This window comes from Pholcus phalangioides, unplaced genomic scaffold, assembly GCF_987345545.1.
Source record: "Pholcus phalangioides strain wild (caught in Gottingen) unplaced genomic scaffold, Ppha-v1.0 ptg000003l_1, whole genome shotgun sequence".
NCBI classification, from domain to species: domain Eukaryota; kingdom Metazoa; phylum Arthropoda; class Arachnida; order Araneae; family Pholcidae; genus Pholcus; species Pholcus phalangioides.
In genome coordinates this window covers 7,244,207-7,269,630 of record NW_028301596.1, presented here as the reverse complement: position 1 = coordinate 7,269,630, position 25,424 = coordinate 7,244,207, and the positions used below count along the sequence as shown (strand labels likewise).

The following is a 25,424-nucleotide window of genomic DNA, read 5'->3' as shown; positions in this document are numbered from 1 at the left end:
AAACTTCATCGCTACCTCGGAGATGCCATGTCCCATCTCTCGTGCGCCGACTATAACACCACGTTCAAACTCACTTAAATCTCGATAACCTGCCATTGTAGCAGCAGTAACCGATCTAACAACTATGCCAGACACTTGTTGTGTTGTAGAGGCGTTGCCGACCGAAGCGCCGTACTCTGATTGGTTCCATATCTCTTTATTTGCATACGCATGCCTGTACCAGTTTTTTTGGCTCTTCAGTTTATATCACTGCTTTTAACCACCATTGATCTATGCTCTCCGTCACACTGGCCTTATTTTCTTATCACTCTTGATTCCTATCTTTCACTGATCCGTATCTGTCTCTGCTCTAATCACTGTTGATTCCTATCTATCACTAATTCCTGTCTGCCTCTGCTCTAATCACTGTTGATTCCTATCTATCACTAATCCATATCTTCCACTACTTCTAAGGGGTCATTCAAGTATTACGTCAGCATCGAGGATTGGGTGGGGAGGGTTTCGGATTTACTGACTTTTGATGACGGGGGGGGGGGAGGTGGTTTGAAGGTTGCTTACGTCATCAACAACCCCTTTTTGAAGATATGAAATATTCTAAGCTGGTGACGAAATTTTGCTGACAGGGGTAAGGGGGTCAGTGTTTTGCTGACTTTTGCTCACAAAAGGGGGGGAGGGGGTCAAAAATGGTTGAAAATCTGCTTACGTAATACCTGAATGGCCCCTAATCACTCTTGATACCCATCTATCACAGCTTTTAATCTCTCTTGATACCTATCTATTACTGATCCCCATCTGTCAATACTTCTAATCATTCCCGATCTATCACTGCTTCTTATCTCTCTCTCTTGATACTTATCTATTAAAGCTTCTAATCACTCCTGATCCCAATCTCTCACTGCTTTTTATCACTCTCGGCATCACTACTTGTGATCTCTCTTGATATCACTGCTTCCGATCCCTCTTGATATCACTCCTTCGGATCGCACTTGAAAATCACTACTTCCGATAGCTATCCATCGTTACTTCCAATCACTCTTAATCCTAATTACTCATTGCTTCTTATCACTCTTGATATCGCTACTTCAGACCACTCTTGATATCGCTACTTCAGACCACTCTTGATATCGCTACTTCAGACCACTCTTGATATCGCTACTTCAGACCACTCTTGATATCGCTACTTCAGACCACTCTTGATATCGCTACTTCAGACCACTCTTGATATCGCTACTTCAGACCACTCTTGATATCGCTACTTCAGACCACTCTTGATATCGCTACTTCAGACCACTCTTAATACCACTGCTTCAGATCACTTCTTCGTATCACTATTTTTGATATTACTACTTCTAATCACTCCTGATACCTATCTGTCACTACTTCTAGTCTCTCTTGTTATGGCTGCTTCTGCTCACTCTTGGCATCAACGTTTCTTATCACTCTTGATATCTATCTATTCATATTGGGATTCACAGCAAGCTCCAGACACGGGCCCTTATATCTTCGACAAAACGTAAAAAATTGACCATTCAAAGATTCGAATGAATTGATTTGAGGACCCCAAATAATTTAAAACATAAAATACTTACGTCTCTTTCTTTTCATTGCAGTCAAATCCTAAACACACAATCCTTATTTTCGAAATAGCATAGAAAAGAGATATGTGACTTCTTCTTTTCCAAAAATAATATAATTTCTACAAGTAAGTTCAAGTATTTTCTTTCTTGAAATTTTTTACTCACGAAAACTTTTCTTAAGCATACACTGATGATTCGTTTTTTGCGTTTAAAACTGAAATGTTTACGAAAAATAATAATGAAGAGAGAGATTCAAGACAAAAATTTGAAGAAAAAAGGAACATTACCGGGAATTAATTTTCATCCGAAAAATTTATTCTTAAAGTTTTTCTCTTTTTATATTTATATAAAACTCAGTTTTCTCTTATTTAAGTAAATTCTTTAAAGAGTGTATTTTTTGTGTATTATTTTCCTTGTTTTGAAGAAATTTTTCGGAATAGTTTTGTTCTTGGTATTTTGATTTTGCTAAATCTTGTTTGATTTTAAGAAATGTCATCATCATTTGGAATAAAACGAAAAATATTCGCGTGCATTCAATTTTTATTGTATTCATAATTTTAATATACATATAAATTGATTTTCTGCTATGTGTGTGTGTGTGTGTGTGTGTGTTTTACAAATTATTTTATTTCTACATGCTCCATGACAAGAAGTCGTATTACATGTATTGTGCGGACTAAAATACAATATTTTTTTCTCCGGCAAATAGTGTATATGATACGAGTATACATATATATATAATGAATAGAATATGTCAACACAAACAATAATGATTATATATCATATGATTAATAAAAATATATACAATATTTACCAAAAAATAATTGTATGTGCAAGCAATCAGTGTTGAAGCGCAAGAAAAGTGCTATCGAAAATTCTATGGTACGAAAACATTGTAATTTTTCTGTTTGTCGTGTCTTTTTCTTCATATCATCAAGTATGTTGGAGTATGTTGACAAGGCTTCCTCTACTAATTTTTCTACATGTGAAGAACGTAATACACAGGAATCTATGTTATGAAAATAATCTATTGCTGATTTGAGCTTGAGAAGCCCTTCTGCTATGTTACTTGTGGTGAACTTGTCTTCTACTTGTTTATCTCGATCTTCTTCATCTGTACTGCTTCAGTTTCAGTACCAGTTAGCTGCATTAACTCCTCCTCGGTCAACCAAATATCAAAAGAACTTTGAGAATATCATGTAGTCACTCTCAAGGTACCCCCTGACTTCCGAAACGAAAAACCGTTTAAACCAATCCAGGAAAAGTGTTTTCATATTCCAAGCCCTTTTATTGTTCATGCAAATCACTGAGAGCTTTGGCTTATCCTTCCCTTCAATGTTCACGTATTTGTAGATTTGAAATAGATGGTGGGCTTTACCATGTACCCATACGCATTTGTGCAAAGCGGCATAGTAGGTCTATCTTTACTTGCCTTAAAAAACGAGGAGCTCGCTTTTCTTCTCGGCATTTTCTTCCAAAATAGTGTTGTTTCGACAGCGTTAAACACTTGCTGAGGTGCATAACCCTTCTCTTCAATAATTTTCTACAAAGTCTTTGGAAACTTTCTAGCTGCCTCCTATTCAGCAGAGGCTTGATCACCAATGATTTTTTGGCATGCGTAATCCGAATCGTTTCTTAAACCTATGAAACCAATCTTTACTTGTATAAAATTCTGATAAAATAGACGTTTCACCAGTCCTTTCCTTTTGGAAGAGTAAAAATTTTTCGCCTTTTGTGTTATAATATTACAATCAATCGGAATGCCTTTTCGTATCAGTCTTGTACCCTCTTGTACCCTCTTGTAAGAGCATTTTTTGTACGAAAAATGCATGGATAGGTGCTGCAAAGTTTTGACTGCCACGGGTGCAGCTACAGCCACGGCTGAACGAATTTCAGATTCCTTTTCCTTGGTATATCTCACCGTAGATTCATTGATTCCGTGATATCGGACCACAGCAGGTATTGACTTACTTTCGACAGACAATATATCAAATTTTTTTTTAAGTTTTCACTTTCATTTACCTTTTCAAAGCATTATCAGTAGCGCTAGAAGAATGAGCCATCCTAAACAAGCACAACTCAAAATCAAAAAACACGTGAATGACCATTGCTGAGTGTTGTCAAAAAAAAATTTTCGTTAATGGAAAAAAACTGCGAATACGGGGGGCCGACTGTATTATAAAAAAATTAAGAAACAAAAGAAAACAAACATTCAAGTAGATACAAAAAAATTTAAATACATATATTGAGGGAGAAAAAGTTGCTCATATACACGGGTACGATATGCTGTCAATGCAACGATTGAATATAGGAAAATATTCATCTGAAATGAGAGTTCTTAGTTCTGGCGGCCACTGATCGCATTTAGTAATGATTTGTTTGTAAAGTTCGTATATATTTTTGAGTCCAAATTAGAGCAGAAGGAAATAATATGCTCCACAGTTTGTATTTGTGTAAAGTCACAGGTACACAGAGGAGAAGAGGCATCCTTGAAATTGAAAAGATATTCGTTCATTCTAGTATGTCCTGTGAGAATTTGGGTAAGTCTATGAATTATTGAACTTCCGTTTCAGTCTCTGTTGCACATTTGGGAAGAACAATTTGGTTGTTTTTCCCTTGGAGGTACACCACAAATTTTTCCATATTTCCTCTTGCTTCGTTTTCTTGATGTAACATTTGGGGATCTTTTCATAGCTCAGAGGAAGATTTCACCGGGCCGCTGTTTTAGCCAGTTCATCCTCCTTTTCATTTCCGTTAATACCAGAATGGCCCTTGACCCACTTGATGTTGATTTCTACGTCATCTGTTGAACGTTCCCACAGCATGAAACGGATTCTTTCTATTATTTCCTGATGATATTTATTATTTAAAATCTTGTGTATCGTAATTTGACTGTCTGTACGAATAGTAATAGTTATACCATGTGTTGACTGATTCAGTGCTTTCCATGTTGAAGCTTGCAAAATTGAGAAAGGCTCTGCCTGGTTATTGGAGCAGTTGCAAGTTTGGACATTTTTCCGACAATTACGGTATCGTTTTGGAAAAACCACAAAAGCGCAACCGATTTTGTTCCCAATCTCACTGCCGTCAGTAAATAGCTGTAGGTGATTTTCTCTTGTGGTTTCTTTTTCTATCCACACGTTTCCCTGGATGTAAACCAATGTTTAAGTGAAAGTTCCAGATCAATGTTATCGGTATCACGTCCGCCACTCGAGAATATTTTCTCGATTTCTTGTATCTTTTCAGACAGATGGGGCCGATGCCTGCAAGAACACACGAAGCATCGTACGATATCGTGCGGAAACCCTTCATAACACACAAGGCTATTAGTCTCTGGCTCTGGGCTGCCAGTAGTCCTATGTATCTTATAAGCCAATCCTTTATTCCAAACTGGTGCAGCATACGTCATTAGAGGTTGAATTGCTCCTTCATAAATAGTTTTCAGTGCTTTCGGGCCGATACCCCAGGAGACTTTTGCCATTTTGGATAGTGTGTTCAATGCAATGCTGACTTTTGTACTGACTTTTGTTAATATGAGTTTTCCATCTTAATTTACGGTCAAACGTTACACCTAGATATCGCAATTCAGACACATTATCTAAAGTATTACCAACCATATAAATATTGATTGCTTCTCTCCTTCTTTTATTAGGAGTCGTATCAAGTTCTTCTTTCAGATTGGCATTCACTTCATTGCGTTATTTTTCTAGGTCTTGCTTATTTTTACAAGTAATCAGGACCTTACCTGAATTCAAAGCTTTCATTCTGTCAATCCCTATTTACAGCTTCGCTAGATCAATCTTCTCCTTCAAGCTCTTCTTTACCTCTTCTGTGGTTTGTTTATTCCGTGACGTTCTATCACGGTTGCGAAAGAATTTGGCGTCTTTCTTGGCGGCATGCGGATGTCTTGGCTGCGACCTCCTTTAGCCGAAATGGTCACCTCAGCATACTAGCTAGGCCTTTCTAGTCGCTGTTGTGACATCTGTAGTTGTTCTTCCAGGTTGTTTATTTTTGTTTTGTACTCATTTTGTGAATTCTGTTCAGTTCACTAATCGCTTGCAATATGTTTTGTTTAAGATCTTTTCTTAAATTTCCGCTTATCTCACTCACTTTTGTGAGCTTTTCGATAGCACTGCGGAAGTGTGCGTCCATCCCGCCCGTTTTTTTTTAATACAAATCTACAATTTTAGATCCATCGTCGCCAAATTTTGCATGATGGCTATCAGAGCTGGGCAAATGCCCGAAATGGACTGTCGGACAACAATGGTTCGCAAGCCTCAACAATGATTTTAGTTATTGTGGTTCCCTAGCCAGGGCTGTAACTAGAGGGAGGCGGGGATGGGGCAACTGCCCCAGGTGGAAAAACTTACGGGGCAGCAAATTTTAAATGAACACATAGAACACCGTTATAAAATAATTGAATTTTTAATCGGTGGGGAGGCAAAATCTTGTTTGCTCCGGGTGGGAAGATGATACAAGAATCCCAGTTACGTCCTTGTCCCTGGCAATGCATTTTAGACGCATGCATCTGCCTTTACAATGGTTTGTAAATTTTTTAACGTCGTCAGTATTATGTATAACAGTTTATTCCTTAATAATCATTTGGCACTTTTTCAATCCTCCCACTAATTGAAGGAAACCTGGGCAGCGACTGGTACTATAGCTAGTTCTATATATTTATCTATATTCTGGTATACTGTTCTGTATAATAAAATATATGTTTTTATATACAGGGTCTTCATAATTAAAGTTCCACTTTGAAAAGGCCATAAAAGGGAAAACTACTGGACAAAATGTTTTCAAACTTGGTAATAGTTTACATGAGGTCATGGGATTCAATTTTCCGCAAAAAAAAAAAGTTCAAAAACTCACCACCAGCGGGAAATGGGGCTATATGCAGTATTGTTAAACGAAATAAGGCATGAAGGCATCAGTTTAAAATGTTTTTAATCGTTTCTAAAACGTGTTACAAAGCATGTTCAATGTGGCGTCCTCCCTTTTCTGAAAGCAAGTTCAATCGCATTACTGCGTTCTCAACAGTAGCTAGCTCTCAGCATATCAGGAGGAATGTTACGAACACGTCGGCAGTGCCGTCTTAACACATGGGCCCACCCGGGCACGGCCCGGGGGTCTCAGGAGAAGAGGGGCCTCACAAAAATGAGATTCGGTTGAAATGTTCTAGAATTTACGAGGTAGGAACTCAGGAAAAACAACTGACCCGGGGGCCCATGCTGCTCTTGAGACGGCCCTGCATGTCGGTGCATCGCGTTTGCAATCCCGCCAAATTGTCTATGTTATCACCAAAAACAATGATTTTGAGGTAACTCCATAGCTGGAAGTCACAGGGTTTTGAGGTCTGGTGACCGTGGTAGCCAAAAAATAAGGAAGTACCTGCTTATAATCCAGTCATCGGTGAAATGGTGCAGAAATAACTGTTTGACACATGTACCAATGTGAGGTGGAGGAAAACATTTTAAACTGATGCCTTCATGTCTTATTTCGTTTAATAATATTGCATATAGCACCATTCCCCGCTGGTGGTTAGTTTTTGAACTTCTTTTTTTTTTGCGGAAAATTAAATCCCATGACCTCCTATAAACTATTACCAAGTTTGATAACATCTTATCCAGTAGTTTTCCTTTTATTGTCATTCCAATGTGTAACTTTAATTATAGAGACCGTGTTTATAGATAAAAATCATCTTCGTAGACACCTGAGTTTATTGTTAAAAAGTCAAAATATTTACTTTCTAAAAAATTTGAAGGGGGGAAAATCAATTTATCTACAAATTAAAAATGCAAATTTGCTAAAAAAGTTTATTTTTTTCCACTAATGACTGATTTAGTTTGAATTGGAACCATCACGAAAAATTGAGAATTGGCAAAGAACAATTAAGTACCACGACGATATTTTCCAAAAACGTAAAAAATTTAAAATTCATTAAAGTTTGAAAAGCTTAATTTTTTTTTATTTAAAAAAAATATTTTTCTTTTGTATTTTTAGTGAATCAAATTCTCCTATAAGGGTTTTAAATAAGTTTATTTATCAAATCGCATTAAATTTCCAAACATTATCATTTTTCCAGTTGATTTTAATAATTATATCCTCTCTTTATATTTGTATAGACGTCTTTATATTTTGAAAATAATAAATTTTGTAAATACATTTCTTTTAACTTATAATTTTTGACTGAGTTTTCTATTTGCTGTATATATTTCCTTATACATTTTTTTCATACATTTTTTATTATTTTCATCTGATTTTTTTTGTAAAAATTCTTTTTTATTCGTTTTCGTTATTGTTTTTTATTTTAATTTTTGGTAAATATTAACTTTTACAGTTTTCTATTAATCGGAACTAAATTTTCAAATAATACAATTTATTGTACATAAATTTTCCTTTACTTTCATTTCAAATAATCAATCGAATCATTGTGATTTAGGACTCAATTGAATCTTGATGGTTTAGGACTCAATTGAATCTTGATGGTTTAGGACTCAATTGAATAGGGATGATTTAGGACTCAATTGAATCATGATGATTTAGGACTCAATTGAATCATGATGATTTAGGAGTCAATTGAATCGGGATAATATAGGACTCAATTGAATCGGGATAATATAGGACTCAATTGAATCGTGATAATATAGGGCTCAATTTAATCAGGATGATTTAGGACTCAATTGAATAGGGATGATTTAGGACTCAATTGAATAGGTATGATTTAGGACTCAATTGAATAGGTATGATTTAGGACTCAATTGAATAGGTATGATTTAGGACTCAATTGAATATGGATGATTTAGGACTCAATTGAATCATGATGATTTATGACTCAATTGAATCATGATGATTTAGGATTCAATTGAATCGGGATAATATAGGGCTCAATTGAATCGGGATAATATAGGACTCAATTGAATCGTGATGATTTAGGACTTAATTGAATCGTCATAATATAGGACTCAGTTGAATCGTCATAATATAGGACTCAGTTGAATCGTCATAATATAGGACTCAGTTGAATCGTCATAATATAGGACTCAATTGAACCGTGATGATTTATGAATCAATTGAAACATGATTATATAGGACTCAATTGAATCGGGATAATATAGGACTCAATTGAATCGTGATAATATAGGGCTCAATTTAATCAGGATGATTTAGGACTCAATTAAATCATGATGATTTAGGACTTAATTGAATCGTCATAATATAGGACTCAGTTGAATCGTCATAATATAGGACTCAGTTGAATCGTCATAATATAGGACTCAGTTGAATCGTCATAATATAGGACTCAGTTGAATCGTCATAATATAGGACTCAATTGAACCGTGATGATTTATGAATCAATTGAAACATGATTATATAGCACTCAATTGAAGCATGATGATTTTGTATCTTAATTTAAGGGTCGCTACTCAAACTTCGATCACAGAGGCTTATAATATAGGTCGTACAAATCCACGTACAGTCTGGTTGTAAACATACTAGTTGTGCCAGTTGTTCCAGGAGTACCCGAGTGGCGCAGTGATAAAGATGCTCATCTTCCACTATGAAGGTTACCATTAAGCTCCATGAGATCGAATCCGGGCATAGAACATTAGAAGTAAGTTCTTTACCTTCCGAGCCTAGGGCAACTACCAATGGATGGAGCCTTCATTTCCCACCCAACTCCACTGGTTGGAAATTGCCGTGTGGCGATATATGACCGGAGGCGGTGTAGTGGTTTTAGAGGTGTCTTTATAATTTTAAAAAAGGGACCGATTTATCATATCGGTACCAATACGAAGCGTCAATTATGCATAATAACCGACAAAATGTGATGAATTTTGCGCGATTTTACCATGTTTACCAACAATCACAGCTACCTCGTTGGGCATTTGCCTGTTGTGGCGTTGTATTTGTATTTGATCCTTGGGTATTATGCATAATCGCAGGTTAAAAATAATATTTTTAGCATCTATCAAATTTACCGGCGATATTTTGTGTATTGCGCATAATTGCCCAGTAAAAGCAATATAATTTAAGTTAAAGCTGTATAAATAAAGGGAAATTTATCACAAACTTACCAAAATGGTCTGCGATTATGCATTATATATACAACCATATTTATCATTCATATTTACGGTAGGATATTCATTTAGGAGAAGAAGCGTCTTACTTCGAAGCAATTCTCCGTGTATTATATGTATCCGGCAAGTAATTTGATTCCACACTTCAACTCTTGCCTTATTACGTTTCCCACCCTGAAAAGAACGTTAGCATGAATCGACCCATATTTGAGAATTTCCTTTGCATGGTCCCTCATATATTCATCTCATTCCAGCACGTCCTATTCTACGACATACACACGTACCGCCGGAATATTAATGTTCCCGTCGTCGTCGTCGTCTCCGTATGCAGTATACGAGTATGGTGCGATGTACGCCACAAGAGAAGTCGGTGTAGAGCTATTTCTAAGGAACGATCACAGCGTAGGAAGACGTACATTTTGAATGGGAAGGGGGGTTTCCATTCACAAGACGTCTCCATCCGAGTTCTTGAGTGTGTGTGTGTGTGTACAATTGACTTCTCTACGGATTCTAACAATGTTTTCGTGAACTGAGAAGCACCGTCTATTGAATTTGTAATTTTCAAAATTTATGTTCTAGAAAGGAGGAATGTTTATTCAAAGTCTTGTTATATTTCGCAAGTAGCTTAATGTGTTTAAATGAGATTGAACTTGCGTTTGCTTTCAATGTCGTATTCTTCATACGGTAGCTAATTCCACTCCTTCAATGTTCAATATCGTATTGACACGTGCCGATGTGAACTTGTGACATTATTACATGTGGAATAACAAAAAAATAGTTCAAACAGCTTTCATGGGTGGTGAATTGAGATTTATGCACATGTTTCCGTTAAAAATTTTAATGCGAATACAGTCAAACTCGGTTATTACGATCTCGGTGTTAATGTCAGTAACTGGACCGATTTCTGTAGATCAGGGGATTCTTAACCTAAGGGTCGCGACTCGCATTTGGCTTCCTAGATGGGTAGTTCAGACTAACTAACAGCCAGAAGCTCTTGAATTATGGGTCACGATTCAAACTTGATATGCAGGGGCTTCCGAGATGGGTCGTACAAATCCACCAACTAATCCCAGTACTTGAATTATGGGTCACGATTCAAACTTGATATGCAGGGGCTTCCGAGATGGGTCGTACAAATCCACCAACTAATCCCAGTACTTGAGCTATCGGTCACGACCCAAACTTGACTCGCAGGGGCTTCAAAAGATGAGTCGTGCAAACCCACTTACAGTCCTGTTAGAAATGCACTTATTGCGTCACTCTGTGGTTTTACCAATTTTGAAAGTTAATTAGTCCCACGGAGTCGCGAAGCTGATCTTGTTCTGAAAACCCTCTCTTTCCACAAAACACATACCGAAATAAAAACCGGTTTGCAGAATTAGCAAGGTCATGGGAATTTATTTTTAAGATCGGAAAAAAAAACTCCAAAACCGCCGATAGGTGGAGCTGGTACGAGTGACTTCGGTGTAAATATGCGAATGAGATGGTTATAAGAACTTGTGCTACTTATCCACAAGCAGTTCACTGTTTTAAACCGTGTATGTGGGCCTGCTATTTGACTAAAATGTATAGCTGAACCCAATGACTAGGGAGAAAAATTGTCCATGCGCCCAGTGGCATATAATAGACGGAAACCGCAACCTGGCATTTCCAAAGAAATGTGGAAAAGACTTGTGGCAAGTAAGAAGAAGTTAGCATGTTAAAGTGGGGGAGATTTCAGAATAGTCAAAATACACAATGTATACAAAATATATATACAGTGCCTCCACTGTGACAATTTTGAAATTTTGTTTCCCTTTCCTTTTACGGAATATGCATTATACGCACACAGGAAACACACAGAGCCTCCACTGCGACGGTAATAATCAGACAGAGATCAAACGTTGACAGTGCTGGGCATTCACATGTATAATATGTACCTCCAATTATTTTTTTTTTGGATTTCTATCTCCAATCAGAATCATTGAACCTCCCAACCAATCAAAACAAAAGAAAAACGCCACACGTGACGAAATACATACACAATCTCTCTCTCTCCCCCTTCTTTTTATTATTCCCCATTCATTTAAACTGACGGTGATTTACGGCACCGAAACTACGTGCAAAGACTTTCACCTCGTGCGTTAACCGACGTCATTAATCATCGCAGAAAGTAGTTCGAGATATGCCTTTTCTACTATTCTTCTCCCTATCGACAAAACACGACCAGGTAAACCATGTGTCAAGGAAATACATATACTATAATATAACGATCCTTTTCTTGAAGTTTTTTTTATATTTTTTTTCTTGCCGTTTATGAACTCGATTGATGGCGTTTTCTTTTTTGGAGCAATTCTTGAAAGAAACCAGTCCATTTCCTTTTTGAAGCCACGTCATAACCTCCCCTAACATTTTCAAATCTTCTCTGTGAATCTTATTCCTTTTTCTCCCCCTATCTCATATCTATCTCTTGGAAGTGACAGGTAGCAAAGCTTTTTGTTCCTTTTTTTTCCCCCCGTATATATACTTTAGTGGAACTTGGAGCACTTAAAACGCAAATTGGTAACCAAGGCATAAATCTTTTCCCAATAGGCTCTTACAGATAAAGATTTTCCTTCTCCTTTCGTGTCTTTCTTTCGTTCTCTTCATACCTTTTCCACGTTTTCTCTTGAACCATTTTTTTTTTACTTTATTTTCGTAAAGTCGCAAATGGCTTTGCCAGGAAGCAGATAAAAACCCCTTCCGACATAACGCGAAGGCTTTCACTCTTCTCTCTCTGAATCCGTACGTATACGTACATTGGAAGGAACCCGGAGGACTCCAAATTCTTAGTTTTTATTTCTTCCAGGCTTTTAAGTGCTCTGGAAAATATATTACCTGAGAAGAAAAGTTATCAAGATGTCTTAACGCGTGAATAAAAGCCTTTCGTTGCCGTTTTATTTAGAACTTTTCTTTTTATTTGGCTTTTTTTTAACCTGAAAATGTTGAAAAGGAAGATTTTTCTTTATTTTTTTTCAATCTTATCCCCTCCTCCCCATTCGGGTTTTTACACAATACTTTCGCTTCCAATTCTCTCCCATCCGGGCAATTTGTTTGGACACTGAAAGACGGAAAGGCTACCCTTGGAATACACGCGCTGGAAGGGAACGAAATCCGAGAATTCGATATCGAAACTAACGGGAAAAGCTTGTTTTTAGCGCCATCTAGGGGATTGTTTGGTAAACGTGAGGGAATTTACGATGGCGTTTTTTGCTCGGTAGCATGGGAAGCGATTGTTCGTCGTACTGTTATTTATATTTTTCGCTACGTGTTTTATGCTCAACCGTGTGTACCTTTTTTCCCCCCTTATAAAATTGGATAAATAATCTATATACAGTTAATTCACGATAAGTCGAGCTTCGATACCTCAAATCTCTTTAAGTCGAAGTTTTCGCTTTGCCCCACACTTTTCTCCGTGTTTTAGTGTAAACATTTTCTTAATTTTTCTTACATTAACATTTTTCTTACATTAACTCGAAGTTTTCTTCCTTTAAGTCAAAATTTTCGGTAATGAAAGAAATTTAAAAATATCATTTAGCAACAGAAGTTGGCATTTAATGACAGGGTTTATCATTTGGCAATAGAATTTAGCAACAGAATTTGGCATTTAGCAATAGGATTTAGCAATAGGTTTTAGCAATATGATTTAGCAGATTCACTTGTCTGCTTGCAAGAAGGAAATGACTTTCTCACGAAAGGACAAAAAATAGAGAAAAAGTAAAAAATAATTACATTTTTCGACAGCAAATAATCTTGTATACACTTTATTTGATTCGTTTCATTCATACAAGTATCATGTATGCATCCGTTTCCATAGTACACATATCATATATATACATAGAATATATAGTAATATATATATAGTATGTATACCTAGTTTATCTCATTCAATAATTAAATATGGTGTAATTGAATAACTATTTTTTTCTTTTAGTAGTCAAAGTAGTTTGACATGTTTTACTGTTACGATATTCGTAAATAGCACTATTATTATAATAAATCTTTATTTTTACCACTCTGAAATCGGAATTTCCGATAATGCTTCACACAACCCTGACCGGGCCTTTTGGCCATACAGACTAATCCGTAAATCAGACGTCGTCATCCCGCTCAGCACTCATTTAGACTGACGGGCGAGACGGGAAATAATTATCCGAATGGAGAGCCGGCGAAAATCTGATTCGCGGGGTGGTTCCAACCCTCTTGAATGTCCGTCGCGTGGTTTTTGACTATGGCAACAGAGCCAAAGTCTCTGACCCAGGGCTTAGTGCAACGTGCACCAAGCTGAAGCTTCACCAAACTGTATCGATCTGTAAAGTCCAGCCTCTCAACAGTAGGGTAAAACTAACCTATCTCACGACGGTCCGGAATTTCCGATAAATCGAACTAACGATAACCCCCTCCCTCTCTCTCTGGTGCGTGCGTGGTATACACCAAGCTTTGTTTCCATCTGGAACCCTGTCAGCCGGCCTATAGAAGAATGCAATTGAACAAATTATCGGTCATAACAAATTTTGTCCGTCCCTGTAAACCTTGCAATATCTAATAACAAATCTTTAAGTCACTGAATACCTCATTAACTAAGTGTTTGACAATAATCGACCATTTTGATTCCTGGAATATGCAAGGGAAATCTGACGTCGATTCCGAGTAATACTTTAAGTCATTTGACTATACTAACGGGCTCTCGAGCAACAGGTTGAAGATAATTAAAATAAAAATTCATCGAAGTTTAGGCTAGATATCATATTAACCGGTGAAAAAATGAAATATGGTAATAACGAATTAGTGGCAAGAAATCTTCGAGTGATTGTCGGAATGTCCATTATAACGAGGCGCGGTACATAAGAGAAACTACTGTAATAATTTCAAATTTTAAATACTCATTTTATTTGGAGAGAAAAAATCAGTAAAATTAACTAATATTTTATTAATTTGGAATTTTCTGATTTTATTGGGGTATCGAAAATTAGTAGAAAACTGATTTGTGTCGTTAATGTACATAAAGATGTACTGCACTGCACTGATAATTTCTAAATGTCTTGATATAGGCAATGGGGGAGGTGGAATAATTCGTCTATTTACTCAAATCAACTGTCCGGAAAAAAATTTGTTTATTTTTTTTTTCCCCTTTATTGTTTTATTTCAGTTCAGTACATTGAAATCTACCGCTTTAGTTCATTATTGTTTGCTTTGAAACATGGGTACACAAACTTTTCAACAGGTCATACTTTAGCTAGATTTGCTTTGGAGGAGAAGGAGTGGGGGGGGGGCATATGAAAGCTGGTTAATTTCTTCGGAGAAGCAGTAGAAAAGCTCAATAATTTCTCTTAATGCAGCAGAAAAGCTTAACAATTTATTTTAAAGCAGTAAAAAAGCTAAATGATTTGTTTTAAAGCTGTAGAAAAGCTTAATAAGTTCTTAGGAAGTAGAAATGCTTAGAAGTAGAACTGTCTTTGGAGCTAGTAGAAATAAAACTGAAAATTGTCTTCAGAAACGGTTGAAGAAAAGTGAGTAATTTCTTAGGAGGGAACAGAAAAGTCGACTAATTTCTTCAAGGGAAATAAAAGCTTAATAAGGAAACAGTTATTTTCCGGATATTATGCTGAGATGAGCTCGGAAAGAAAAGTCATCACGTCTCCACCGGGACTCGAACCCAGGCCCTCTTGCATACCGGGCAAGCATGCTACCATCTACACCACTGGAGACACATGAATCTGCCTTCCAAATTTCACGCACTGTGTCGTGAGGCGCTGAAGTAGAGGCATTAGTAGCCTCTCTTAACTTCAGGAAATGGCCCCCGGGTGGGACGGTTTAGAGAGATATAGATATACCTTTTAAAAGCTGAATACATTCTTCAAGAGCAGTTGAAAAGCTGAATTATTTCTTCCCGAACCTTATACCTTATAAAAGCTAAATGATTTCTTTGAGAGCTATTGAGGAGCTGAATAATTTCTTCGAGGCTAGTTGAGAAGTTGAATCACTTCTTTGAAGACCTCAAAAAACTGAATAATTTCACCGATGGCAGATGAAAAGCTGAATTATTATATCATTCATTCGAGTTCTTTATGTAAGATCAATCACTTATCCGCGTGCCTTAAGAAAGTTGAATTGCTTATTCGAGTGCGTTAAGAAAGCTGAATTGCTTATTCGAGTGCCTTAGGAAAGCTGAATTGCTTAGTCGAGTGACTTGGGAAAGATGAATCACTTATTCGAGCGACTGATGCACATTGAAATCCACTATGCAGTATAGCATAGAGGTAGACTTTCACGTCATAAGAACGTCACATAATTACCACATAAATTTCTTCAACTTCAATTCTATAGTCAACATTAATGGTATGGAACGACCCTTTTTTTTTTCTCTCTCTCATATGATCGATGAAATGATCTGTTGCGATCATCTCATGAGGATTCATGAACGGAATCTAATCTGTTAATCTCGTATTCCTTCAGCATCTTTTTGATATTTCGTCGGTCCTTTTCGTGACCCGTTTCCGAGGAATTTTCATTTCGTGTGTGTGTGTGTGGGAAGAGCTCCACTCAAATCACTGTTCTATAACCCCGATCGCGCTTCGTACGAGGACTATAATGACCACTGGGCACGAATTTCGGGGCTCTTATCTCGGTGCATGAGCTGTCATCAGCCATTCATTATCATGCGCCACAAAGTCCCCTCCCTCTTCCTGTGGGTGAAGCCTTGTCATCGACCCCCTCGTCGTGGCCCTTATAAGTCATGTGACTAAGCAACCAACCTCATCGCCCCGTGGCACACGTTCCGTCTGTCTCTCTCTCTCTCCCTCGCTTATAATACGGTGATATATAAGCGATCTATAGATCATCAGCAAATACTCGGGATGTCCGAGAGAAGGATGAGGAATGTGCGCGTGGGATGGGGGTGGGGAGAAGTGAGCAAAACCATCGGTCAAGTGACGAATTAATATATCTTCCCGTGGACATACGTCATTAGTTGTGTCACCCTCCTTTGTGTGGAAATGCGTGTGCTTAACTGCGCACGAATACCCAAAGATCCGCCATGATTTGAATTTACCAACATTAATCTGGTCACGGTGGGTGGAGAAAAAAAAAGCAAAAAATCAAGCTGAAGACACACGTTTTCTAAACTGCCATGACGATCACGTTCTAGCTCAAGAGAAAATTTCCAAAAGCACTTTGGCACATGATTAATATGCCAAAATGCATTCGTCACATTAACTTGGAACCCTTGAGGATACCTCCTTTTAAATTGAATCATCCGTTTTGTAGATGAATTTAGTTTGAACATCGAAAATTCGTACATTGGCTTTACTATAGCAGGGATTCTTAACCTTTTTTTTGTTTCACGCGCACACTTATGCCAATAAAATAATTGCCAGGTACCTCCTCACTTACTAATATTCAGCAAAATATGGAGAACAATAAGTCAATTGTCTTCCCATCTAAGCTAACGGACCTTCTGAATTCTCTCCAAGGATCCCGGTTGTTAGGTACAGAGGTCATGCAAAACATTCCGACATGCACCATGTCGTTAGAAGTTCCTCATTTTGCGAAGTGTATATGCAATTTAGTAGTAGTCTGAAAACCCTCCTCCTTCCCCCAGGAAAAGAAACTGAAGAGAAAAACAAACACTAAGCGTATTTTTGAGTAGTTATAAGACTCAACGTTTTTTAGGGCGATATCCACCAACATGGTTCAAATTACAGTCACAATTTTTGGATTGGTCACAATTTTGGAGCACACAGATCCGTATCGCTCTCCTATCAAAAAATTGTGACTATAGTTTATAGACCAATCAGTAGCTCTTACAGCCCTTTTACGCCAGGGATGATCTTCAACGCATGGCCCGCAGACCACATTTGTCCCTCGAAGCTTTTTTTTGTCGTGACTCGCCGATCACTTTAAGGAAATGGTTATAAGCGTTGATGGAATGAATTTCAAAATCAGCGAAAGATATAATTCTAGAATAAATAAAAGAAATAATTCTAGAATAAATAAAAGAAATAATTCTAGAATAAATAGAAGGAAATAATTTTCCAGAGTTAATGAAAATTCAGGATTATATAACGAAAGAAATGATTTTTGACTTTTTGAAACAAATAATTGAGAAATAGTTTCATAATTTCTGATAGAAGTGACTCTTTCTTCACAATCAATAGAAAAATAGTTGCATAATTATTGAAAAAATAATAATTTCGAGACATATTGCGAAATAAATAATTAAGGAACCATTTAAAGTGATTTCATATTAAAATTTATTTATTTATTTATTTATTTATACAATATTGTTGGCCCTTGGGCCTATACAAGAGGATGCGATTGAGAATGACAAAGATATTGTTTGATGTTGGATAAAAAACTAGTGATAGAGGGAGATTCAACAATAGAGCTTGGGAGTTTGTTCCATTCACCAATGGTATGAGGAAAGAAGCTGTATTTAAAGCAGTCAGTGGAAGCAAAAATAGGTTTTATTTTAAGGGAATGGTCGAGTCTTCTAGAGATGTAGGATGGTTTGGCTAAGATACCAGAAGTATCCATGTTGAACTGACCATGGAAAATTTTATAAAGCAATGTTAATCGAGAGATGAAACGAAGAGTAGAGAGAGGGAGGAGATGAAGTTCATTTTTAAGTTCGGACACAGAAATGAAAGATGACCAGCAGTCGTGAACAAATCGGGCGGATTTATTTTGAATAGATTCAAGTTTGTCTATATTACTGGAGGTGTAAGGGTCCCAGATTTCAGCGGCGTAGGAGAGGACGGGGGATATATAAGTTTGGTAACAGAGAAGTCTGATATCCCGAGTAGAGTGTTTAAGATTGCGGCGGAGGAAGAAAAGTTTGTTAAGACACTTCTGGTAAATGTAGTCGATGTGTTTGTTCCAACGTAGGTCGGCTGAAATAATGACACCAAGGTATTTGATATGTGAAACTTGGGATAACGGTAAATGATTGATGGAGTAGGAGTATTCAAGAGGAAGAAGTTTACGGGTAACTTTCATGTGAACCGTTTTTGAGATATTCATTGGCATTTGCCATACGGAACACCAGTCGGCGATGGAAGCCAGGTTATGTTGGAGAAGTTCTTGATCAGATTGATGGAGAATGATACGGTAAATTACACAGTCATCAGCAAAAAGTCTAGTGGTGCAGTTGAGGGATTGAGGAAGGTCATTGATATAAATTAGGAAAAGTAACGGGGAGAGGACCGATCCTTGAGGGGTCCCAGACTTTACGGAGGCGGATGACGAGTTATGATCATTAAAATGAACAAACTGTTTACGGTGTTTTAGGAAAGCCTCCACCCAATTAAGTAATTGAACGTTAAGGCCAAGGCGGGAGAGTTTGAGAAGAAGTTTATCGTGGGGAACTTTATCAAAGGCTTTAGAGAAATCTAGGAATACGACATCAGTTTGTAGGTTTTTATCAATGGCTTCAGAGAGGTCGTGGATGAAGAGGGCCAGTTGAGAGGTAGTAGAGAGAGATTGTCTAAAGCCGTGTTGGTTGGGGAAAAAGAAGCTGATGGAGTCTAAGTGGATACGGATTTCTTTTGCTACAATATGCTCGAAGATTTTACAGCAGGAGGAAGTGATTGCTATTGGCCTGAAGTTAAGGGGATTGGAAAGTGAACCCGTTTTGTGGATAGGAATAATTTTATTGATTTTCCAGTCGTTCGGGAGGGTAGCAGAATTTAGTGAAACATTGAACAGGATTAAAAGATAGTCGGCGACTTCATCAGCACAGAATTTAAGAATAGAATTTGGGATGTCGTCAGGGCCAACAGAATGGGGTTTCAGTTTTTTCAAAAGTTTTAGGATACCTTGTTTGGAGAAGGATATAGGGGGTGAGTTGTGGATAGAATCAAAAAAAGAGTATTGGGGAGGAGAGGGGTCTATTGAGAAAACCGAGCAGAAAGCTAAATTGAATTCGGTAGCCATCTCTGAAGGAGAAAATGTATATTTATTTGAACTTCTCAGGGAAGTGGGACCAACAGATTTAGGTCTAAGATAACTCCAGAATTTTGTTGGATTGGTTTTTAAGTAATGGGGTAGAGAATGAGAGAGGTATCTGGACTTTTGGACGGAAATGAGGTTTCTGAGGTCTCGGGTGGAGGCTGAAATTATGGATTTGAGTGAATTGGATTTGTTAGTTTTATATTTGAAGGCGATTCGGCGGATTTTCCTCTTTAAATGAATAATATCTCTGGTGATCCATGGATTAAAAAAAGACTTAGGAGAAACATTTTTAATTGGAACTGTAGTTAAGCATTTGTCTATAATACATTTAAAAGAGGTCCAGAGGGTGTGGATATTGTTAGAAGAGGATATGGATAAGAAATCATTGAAGTGAGAGCGAAAAATATTTTGCATAAGTGGATAATTTGCCTTGTTGAAATTACGTTTAGGGGCGAGTTTGTAGGATGGGATAGAGTGGCGGAGGGAAAAGTTAATGAGTGGGATATTATGGTCGGAGCAACCCTCAAAGATGGAGGTGGAAAGGACTGAAATTCGATTGGAGGTAGCAATGAGATCTAAGGTAGAGCTGGAGTAGAGGGTGGTTCTTGTGGGTTCAAAAATGGATTGGACCAAGTTAAATTTAAGGAAGATATCTAGGACTTTGTTATTAATTCCGTGATTGCCGGACAGGGATTCCATATTTTTCCAGTCAATGCCGGGAAGATTCCAGTCTCCGGAGATAAGAATAGAATGTGTTTTATAAAATTTTTCAAGAATAATTTCCAGTTGTTCAAAAAGGTGGAAATCAGGAGAGGGAGGGAAATAGACAGAAAAGATGGCAAGTGGGGGACAGTTGGGTTGAAGCCATTCGGCTCCAACAATTTCGAGTTCGGAATCTAATAGAATTTCAGTTAAAGGGATAGATTTTTTGAAAATAAGTAAGACCCCGCCCCCCCGAGAGTTTCTATCCTTTCGAAAAGCATTGTAATCGGGTGGCAAAATTTCGGAATTAGAGATTGTATTATTTAGCCATGACTCTGTAACACCAAGAAAATGGGGATTATGGATGAGTAAGAATGATTCTAGAAAATCAGTTTTGTTTTTCAGGCTCCGAGTGTTAATAGTTCCCAACTGGTAGGTATTTTTTAATTTGGAGGTTGTGTAGACGGAAGGGTTGCTCGGGGGGAGTAGCCTAAAGGGGGTACCGAGGAAATATGGGAGGAGAGGGAGGGCATAGAAAGGTTCGAAGCAGTATGAGCGGGGAAGATGGGGCGGATATCATTAATATCGGGATCCCAGACATATTTGGTATTATTTATGAGTGCAAAATTGTGGATAAGTTTTACTTTAATGCCTTCGTCACGGTATTTTTGACTGGCTCTCCAAATTTGACCACGAAGCTTGCGTGTATCGAAAGAGAAATCTTCTGAGATAGATATGTTGCTGTTTTTAAGTTTCGAGGCATTTTTTAGAATCTCACTTTTTATTTTAAATTTGTTGAATTTTATTATGGTAAGTCTGGATCCGTGGGTCTTTTTGGAACCTAATCTGTGACAGCGGTCTATCTCACTAGGTGTAATATTTACGTCAAGGTGATCAGAACAGCATTGGATGATTTTGGATTCGAGGGTGGAGGAGGACTCGAAGTCAGATTCTTCAGGAATGTTTCGGAAAATCAAGTTATCCCGTCGAGAACGATCCTCAAGATCGATGACTTTATTGGTAAGGGAGGATTGGAGTTCAGAGAGATTAGAGGAGAGGTCGTAGACTTGGCTTTGGAGTTCCTCTACTGGGGAAAGTTTTTCCTCAACTGCACTAAGACGGTGGGATAGATCACTTAGCTGATGACTGAATGAGTCCTGTTTTTGGGTGAGGAGGGTAAGTTTGTCAAGAATGGCTACTTGGGTGTCTTGAATATTACGGAGAATGGATGAGTTATCCGAAAGAGTCGAAGATTCAGATGAAGGATTTGATCTATTTTGAGAGCGTGTTGGGGAGTGGCTGACCCTAGGCCCAGGGTTGGATTCGATATCTCCCGCCAGTAGAAGCAAGCTAGCCAAGTGGGTAAAAAGGACAAGAGGGAAAAAGGGAAGAGGTTTTGAATGGAGCAATTTTGAATGGTGGTAACAAGGACCGGAGCGAAAAGGGTTTTTCTTTAAAGCACACATATATTTTAAGTAAAAAATTGATGGTTGAGCAAAAAATAGAAACACACAGTACATAATAATTTTAAACGTCGGATGCAGGATCGACACAAAGAATATTAAATTTATAAAGATTAAATAAGTTGGTATGAAAATGTGAAGCGAACTAACCTGTAAAAATAGACTTGAATATAACATTTTTTTTTGACGAAATGTCGATCCTGCATCGTGAAAGTCCATGGGTAGCGACACTTAAATACAAGCGGTGAAACGCCCACTTCGACAGCGAAATCCAGGTGGCAGCAGTAGTTGCGAGACGAGACCACTCTCGGGGAGGGGTGGTTTGGCGGCTACGTTCCGAATCGAATGGTGACGTCATACGGCTCTTGTATCGGGAGGAGATGGCGGAGAAAAACCCAGAGACGGCTGCGAGACGAGACCATTCTTGGGGAGGGGTGGTTTGGCGGCTACGTTCCGAATCGAATGGTGACGTCATACGGCTCTTGTATCGGGAGGAGATGGCGGAGAAAAACCCAGAGACGGCATGACGAGTATTTTTTCCTCCCAGAAGTGTACAGTAGAGTAGAGTCGATGGTTCCCGCAGGTTTATCACCAAGAAAATCTGTAAAAATAGACTTGAATATAACATTTTTTTTGACGAAATGTCGATCCTGCATCGTGAAAGTCCATGGGTAGCGACACTTAAATACAAGCGGTGAAACGCCCACTTCGACAGCGAAATCCAGGTGGCAGCAGTAGTTGCGAGACGAGACCACTCTCGGGGAGGGGTGGTTTGGCGGCTACGTTCCGAATCGAATGGTGACGTCATACGGCTCTTGTATCGGGAGGAGATGGCGGAGAAAAACCCAGAGACGGCTGCGAGACGAGACCATTCTTGGGGAGGGGTGGTTTGGCGGCTACGTTCCGAATCGAATGGTGACGTCATACGGCTCTTGTATCGGGAGGAGATGGCGGAGAAAAACCCAGAGACGGCATGACGAGTATTTTTTCCTCCCAGAAGTGTACAGTAGAGTAGAGTCGATGGTTCCCGCAGGTTTATCACCAAGAAAATCTGTAAAAATAGACTTGAATATAACATTTTTTTTGACGAAATGTCGATCCTGCATCGAGAATCATCTAAAATTCATTTTAGAATTAATTTATCAAAAACATCTTCAGAATTAGCGGAAATTTTTTTTTCAGAACTAATGAAGATATTGATAATTAATAAAAGAAATACTTCCAGAATAAATAAAAGTCTTTTTTTAACTTGAGCCGCCCCCCCCCCCATTGGTCACTTCTATTAAAATGGCACTTAATTACATTAATTTGTGGCCCGCGGGCTTCGCGGGAAGTTTAAATTTGACCAGCTGTGTCTTAAAGGTTGAAGACCCCCCCCCCTCCCTCCCGCCTTACGCATTCTGCTCAAAAGGGATGAAAAAGATTCCGGGACATTTCGTAAACTTTGCAACGTTGTAGTTTGTGAACTGAGAGAAGAATTCGTTTGTTGGTATCGGAACCAGAGACAAATTTATGACTTAGCCGCTTTTCTCCAGTTCTAATCCGATGTTTTTCGATAGTAATCAATAAAATTTTCCGACTTGCGAAACTTGTCAAGTGGACAAGTGGGGGAAGCATCCCCTCTCATAAATACGCCTCTGATTGATACCCTTGGGTGAATTTGCTGTTATCAGCCTTCGAGTTGGAAAAATAAATGAAGCTAATAAGTTTGTCCTTGATAGGAGTGTAATTTTCATGAAGCACAAGAAAATTCAAGCATTTCCATCTTTACTTCAGAATATGGAAGGCAGATGGCAACGCGAACACGAAACAAGCGCAACTCGACAACATAAATACATTAGTGCCACACATACACACAGAACCCGCCGGATTCGTTAGAAATTTAGCAGAGGAATTGCGTACGCGGTGCCTGTACGGTTAAGTGGTAGTTGGTCGTTGTGGTGGTCGAGTGGTCATAGTGACGGACTCGCACCTCGAGGAACCGTGGTAGCACCGTCACCACAGTGGTGGTCGGCTGAAGTTGATTTTCAGCGGTTCCCGATTTCGACGCTCAAATATGGGCCGGTCTCCCCTTTCAAAACTCTCGTCACACAGAACAACAGGCCTACAACGATACAATTATTCAATCATTACACTTCATTCATAGTTAGAAAAACCTATGGCAGATAGCGGCGGCACCGCACACATAACAAGCATTACACAGAAACAAACTTCACGTCAGTTTCACTACATGTACGCACACATTCCAACACGTACCAGTTCGTTAGAAGTTTCGCAGAGGGATAAGGAGAAGGTGCATGTGTGGTTAAGTGCGTCTAGTGCGTCTGCTTCTCAAAAGGCTAACACGAAATACACACGAGTTTTTTTTTTTTGTTTGTTTAAAACACTAATGACCACGACGACACGGAAATTTTTGTTCTATTCGAATATGGAATTTCTATTCAAATTTCTCACAGCTTAATACAACATGCAAAACCACTTTAAAAGAAGGCGTATGCTAAATCATAATGTTCTTACATTACCAAGTAAGTATACAGAAGGTAAAATTTTCCTTTTCTTCAAATCTCCGCGCAACGTCAAGCCATTCCCGAGCGAACGAATACAGCAAAGGAGACAGCGCAAAAACAAAAAAAAATAGAATTTCTTAAAACGAGCAAAATCCAGAACGAAAAACAAACCTCGGAATAGAATAATCCAGCGATTTTCTTCGAGTATTAGAAAAACATCAGTATAGCCACTTTTTTTCTTTTTCAAGACATACGGTTAGTTGGACTCTAGGCTCGATTTCGGAAATGTTGCCACTTCTCTGGAAAGAAAGTAAAAAATATCAAAGGAATATAAAAGAAGAAAAAATTGAATACGGTGTAAGGAGGAGAAAGAGAGAGGAATGCATTATAAACGCCTACCCATTTACAACACATCATCTATATATAATGGCCGAGAAACTACCACTACGGAACTACTGTATGGGGAAAAACGGAATAGGAAAAAAAAATTGTGGAAAAAGGGAGGCATTTTCCCACCGGATTTTTTTTTTTAGGAAAGGGAATTCCATTTTTTTGTTTCTCGTCCACAAACGACAATTCATTGAAATTCAATTCGAAGTCGACGGTAGAAACAGAAACATTCGTTTTTTTTGCTTGCTATTCTTTACTTTACTCCATTTTAGAAAACGGTAAGGAGAGACATCAGAATCGCCGTCCGTCGTTGCAAATGAATCGTTCTCAGATGCGATGTGTGTGGTATGAAATGAAAATACCGGAGACGAACATCCAAAAGAAGAAGAAAAAAAATTACATAAATTTTTTTTGTGTGTTCTGAAAAAGGAAAAGTTCTAGTGCAGTATTCATGTTATACATTAGATAGTGACTGTTTAAACAGCTGGCGATGTCCGTAGCAATTTGTGTGTGGGGGGAAAAAAACAATTTTTTAAGTTTTTTGTTTATTTGTTTGTGGAATGTTTGTCATTTCTTAGACCCGACTGATGAGAGAGAGAGAGAGAGAGAGTGAAATCATATGCGGAGTGTTTTTCTTCCGCGTCGTGGAAATGTCTGTTTTAGACATTTCAATTTGTACGTATTTACATACCTTTTTGTGTTGGTGTTTTTCAGTGTGGAATTTTAGTTTTTCTT

At 38.1% G+C, this 25,424-nt stretch overlaps 1 protein-coding gene and 1 non-coding gene across 2 annotated transcripts; both read right to left on the bottom strand.

The window, feature by feature from the left end:
* Positions 1-15,311: 15,311 nt before the first annotated feature.
* TRNAT-GGU (transfer RNA threonine (anticodon GGU)) lies at positions 15,312-15,385 on the bottom strand. Its single transcript has one exon. It is a non-coding gene; the product is annotated as a tRNA-Thr (tRNA).
* A 4,833-nt stretch (positions 15,386-20,218) lies between these two features.
* Positions 20,219-22,880, bottom strand: LOC149087982 (uncharacterized). The gene has a single exon (XM_089243357.1). It carries the CDS (start codon positions 22,009-22,011, stop codon positions 20,773-20,775), a length of 1,239 nt encoding a protein of 412 aa, XP_089099483.1. The 5' UTR covers positions 22,012-22,880; the 3' UTR covers positions 20,219-20,772.
* Positions 22,881-25,424: the final 2,544 nt, after the last annotated feature.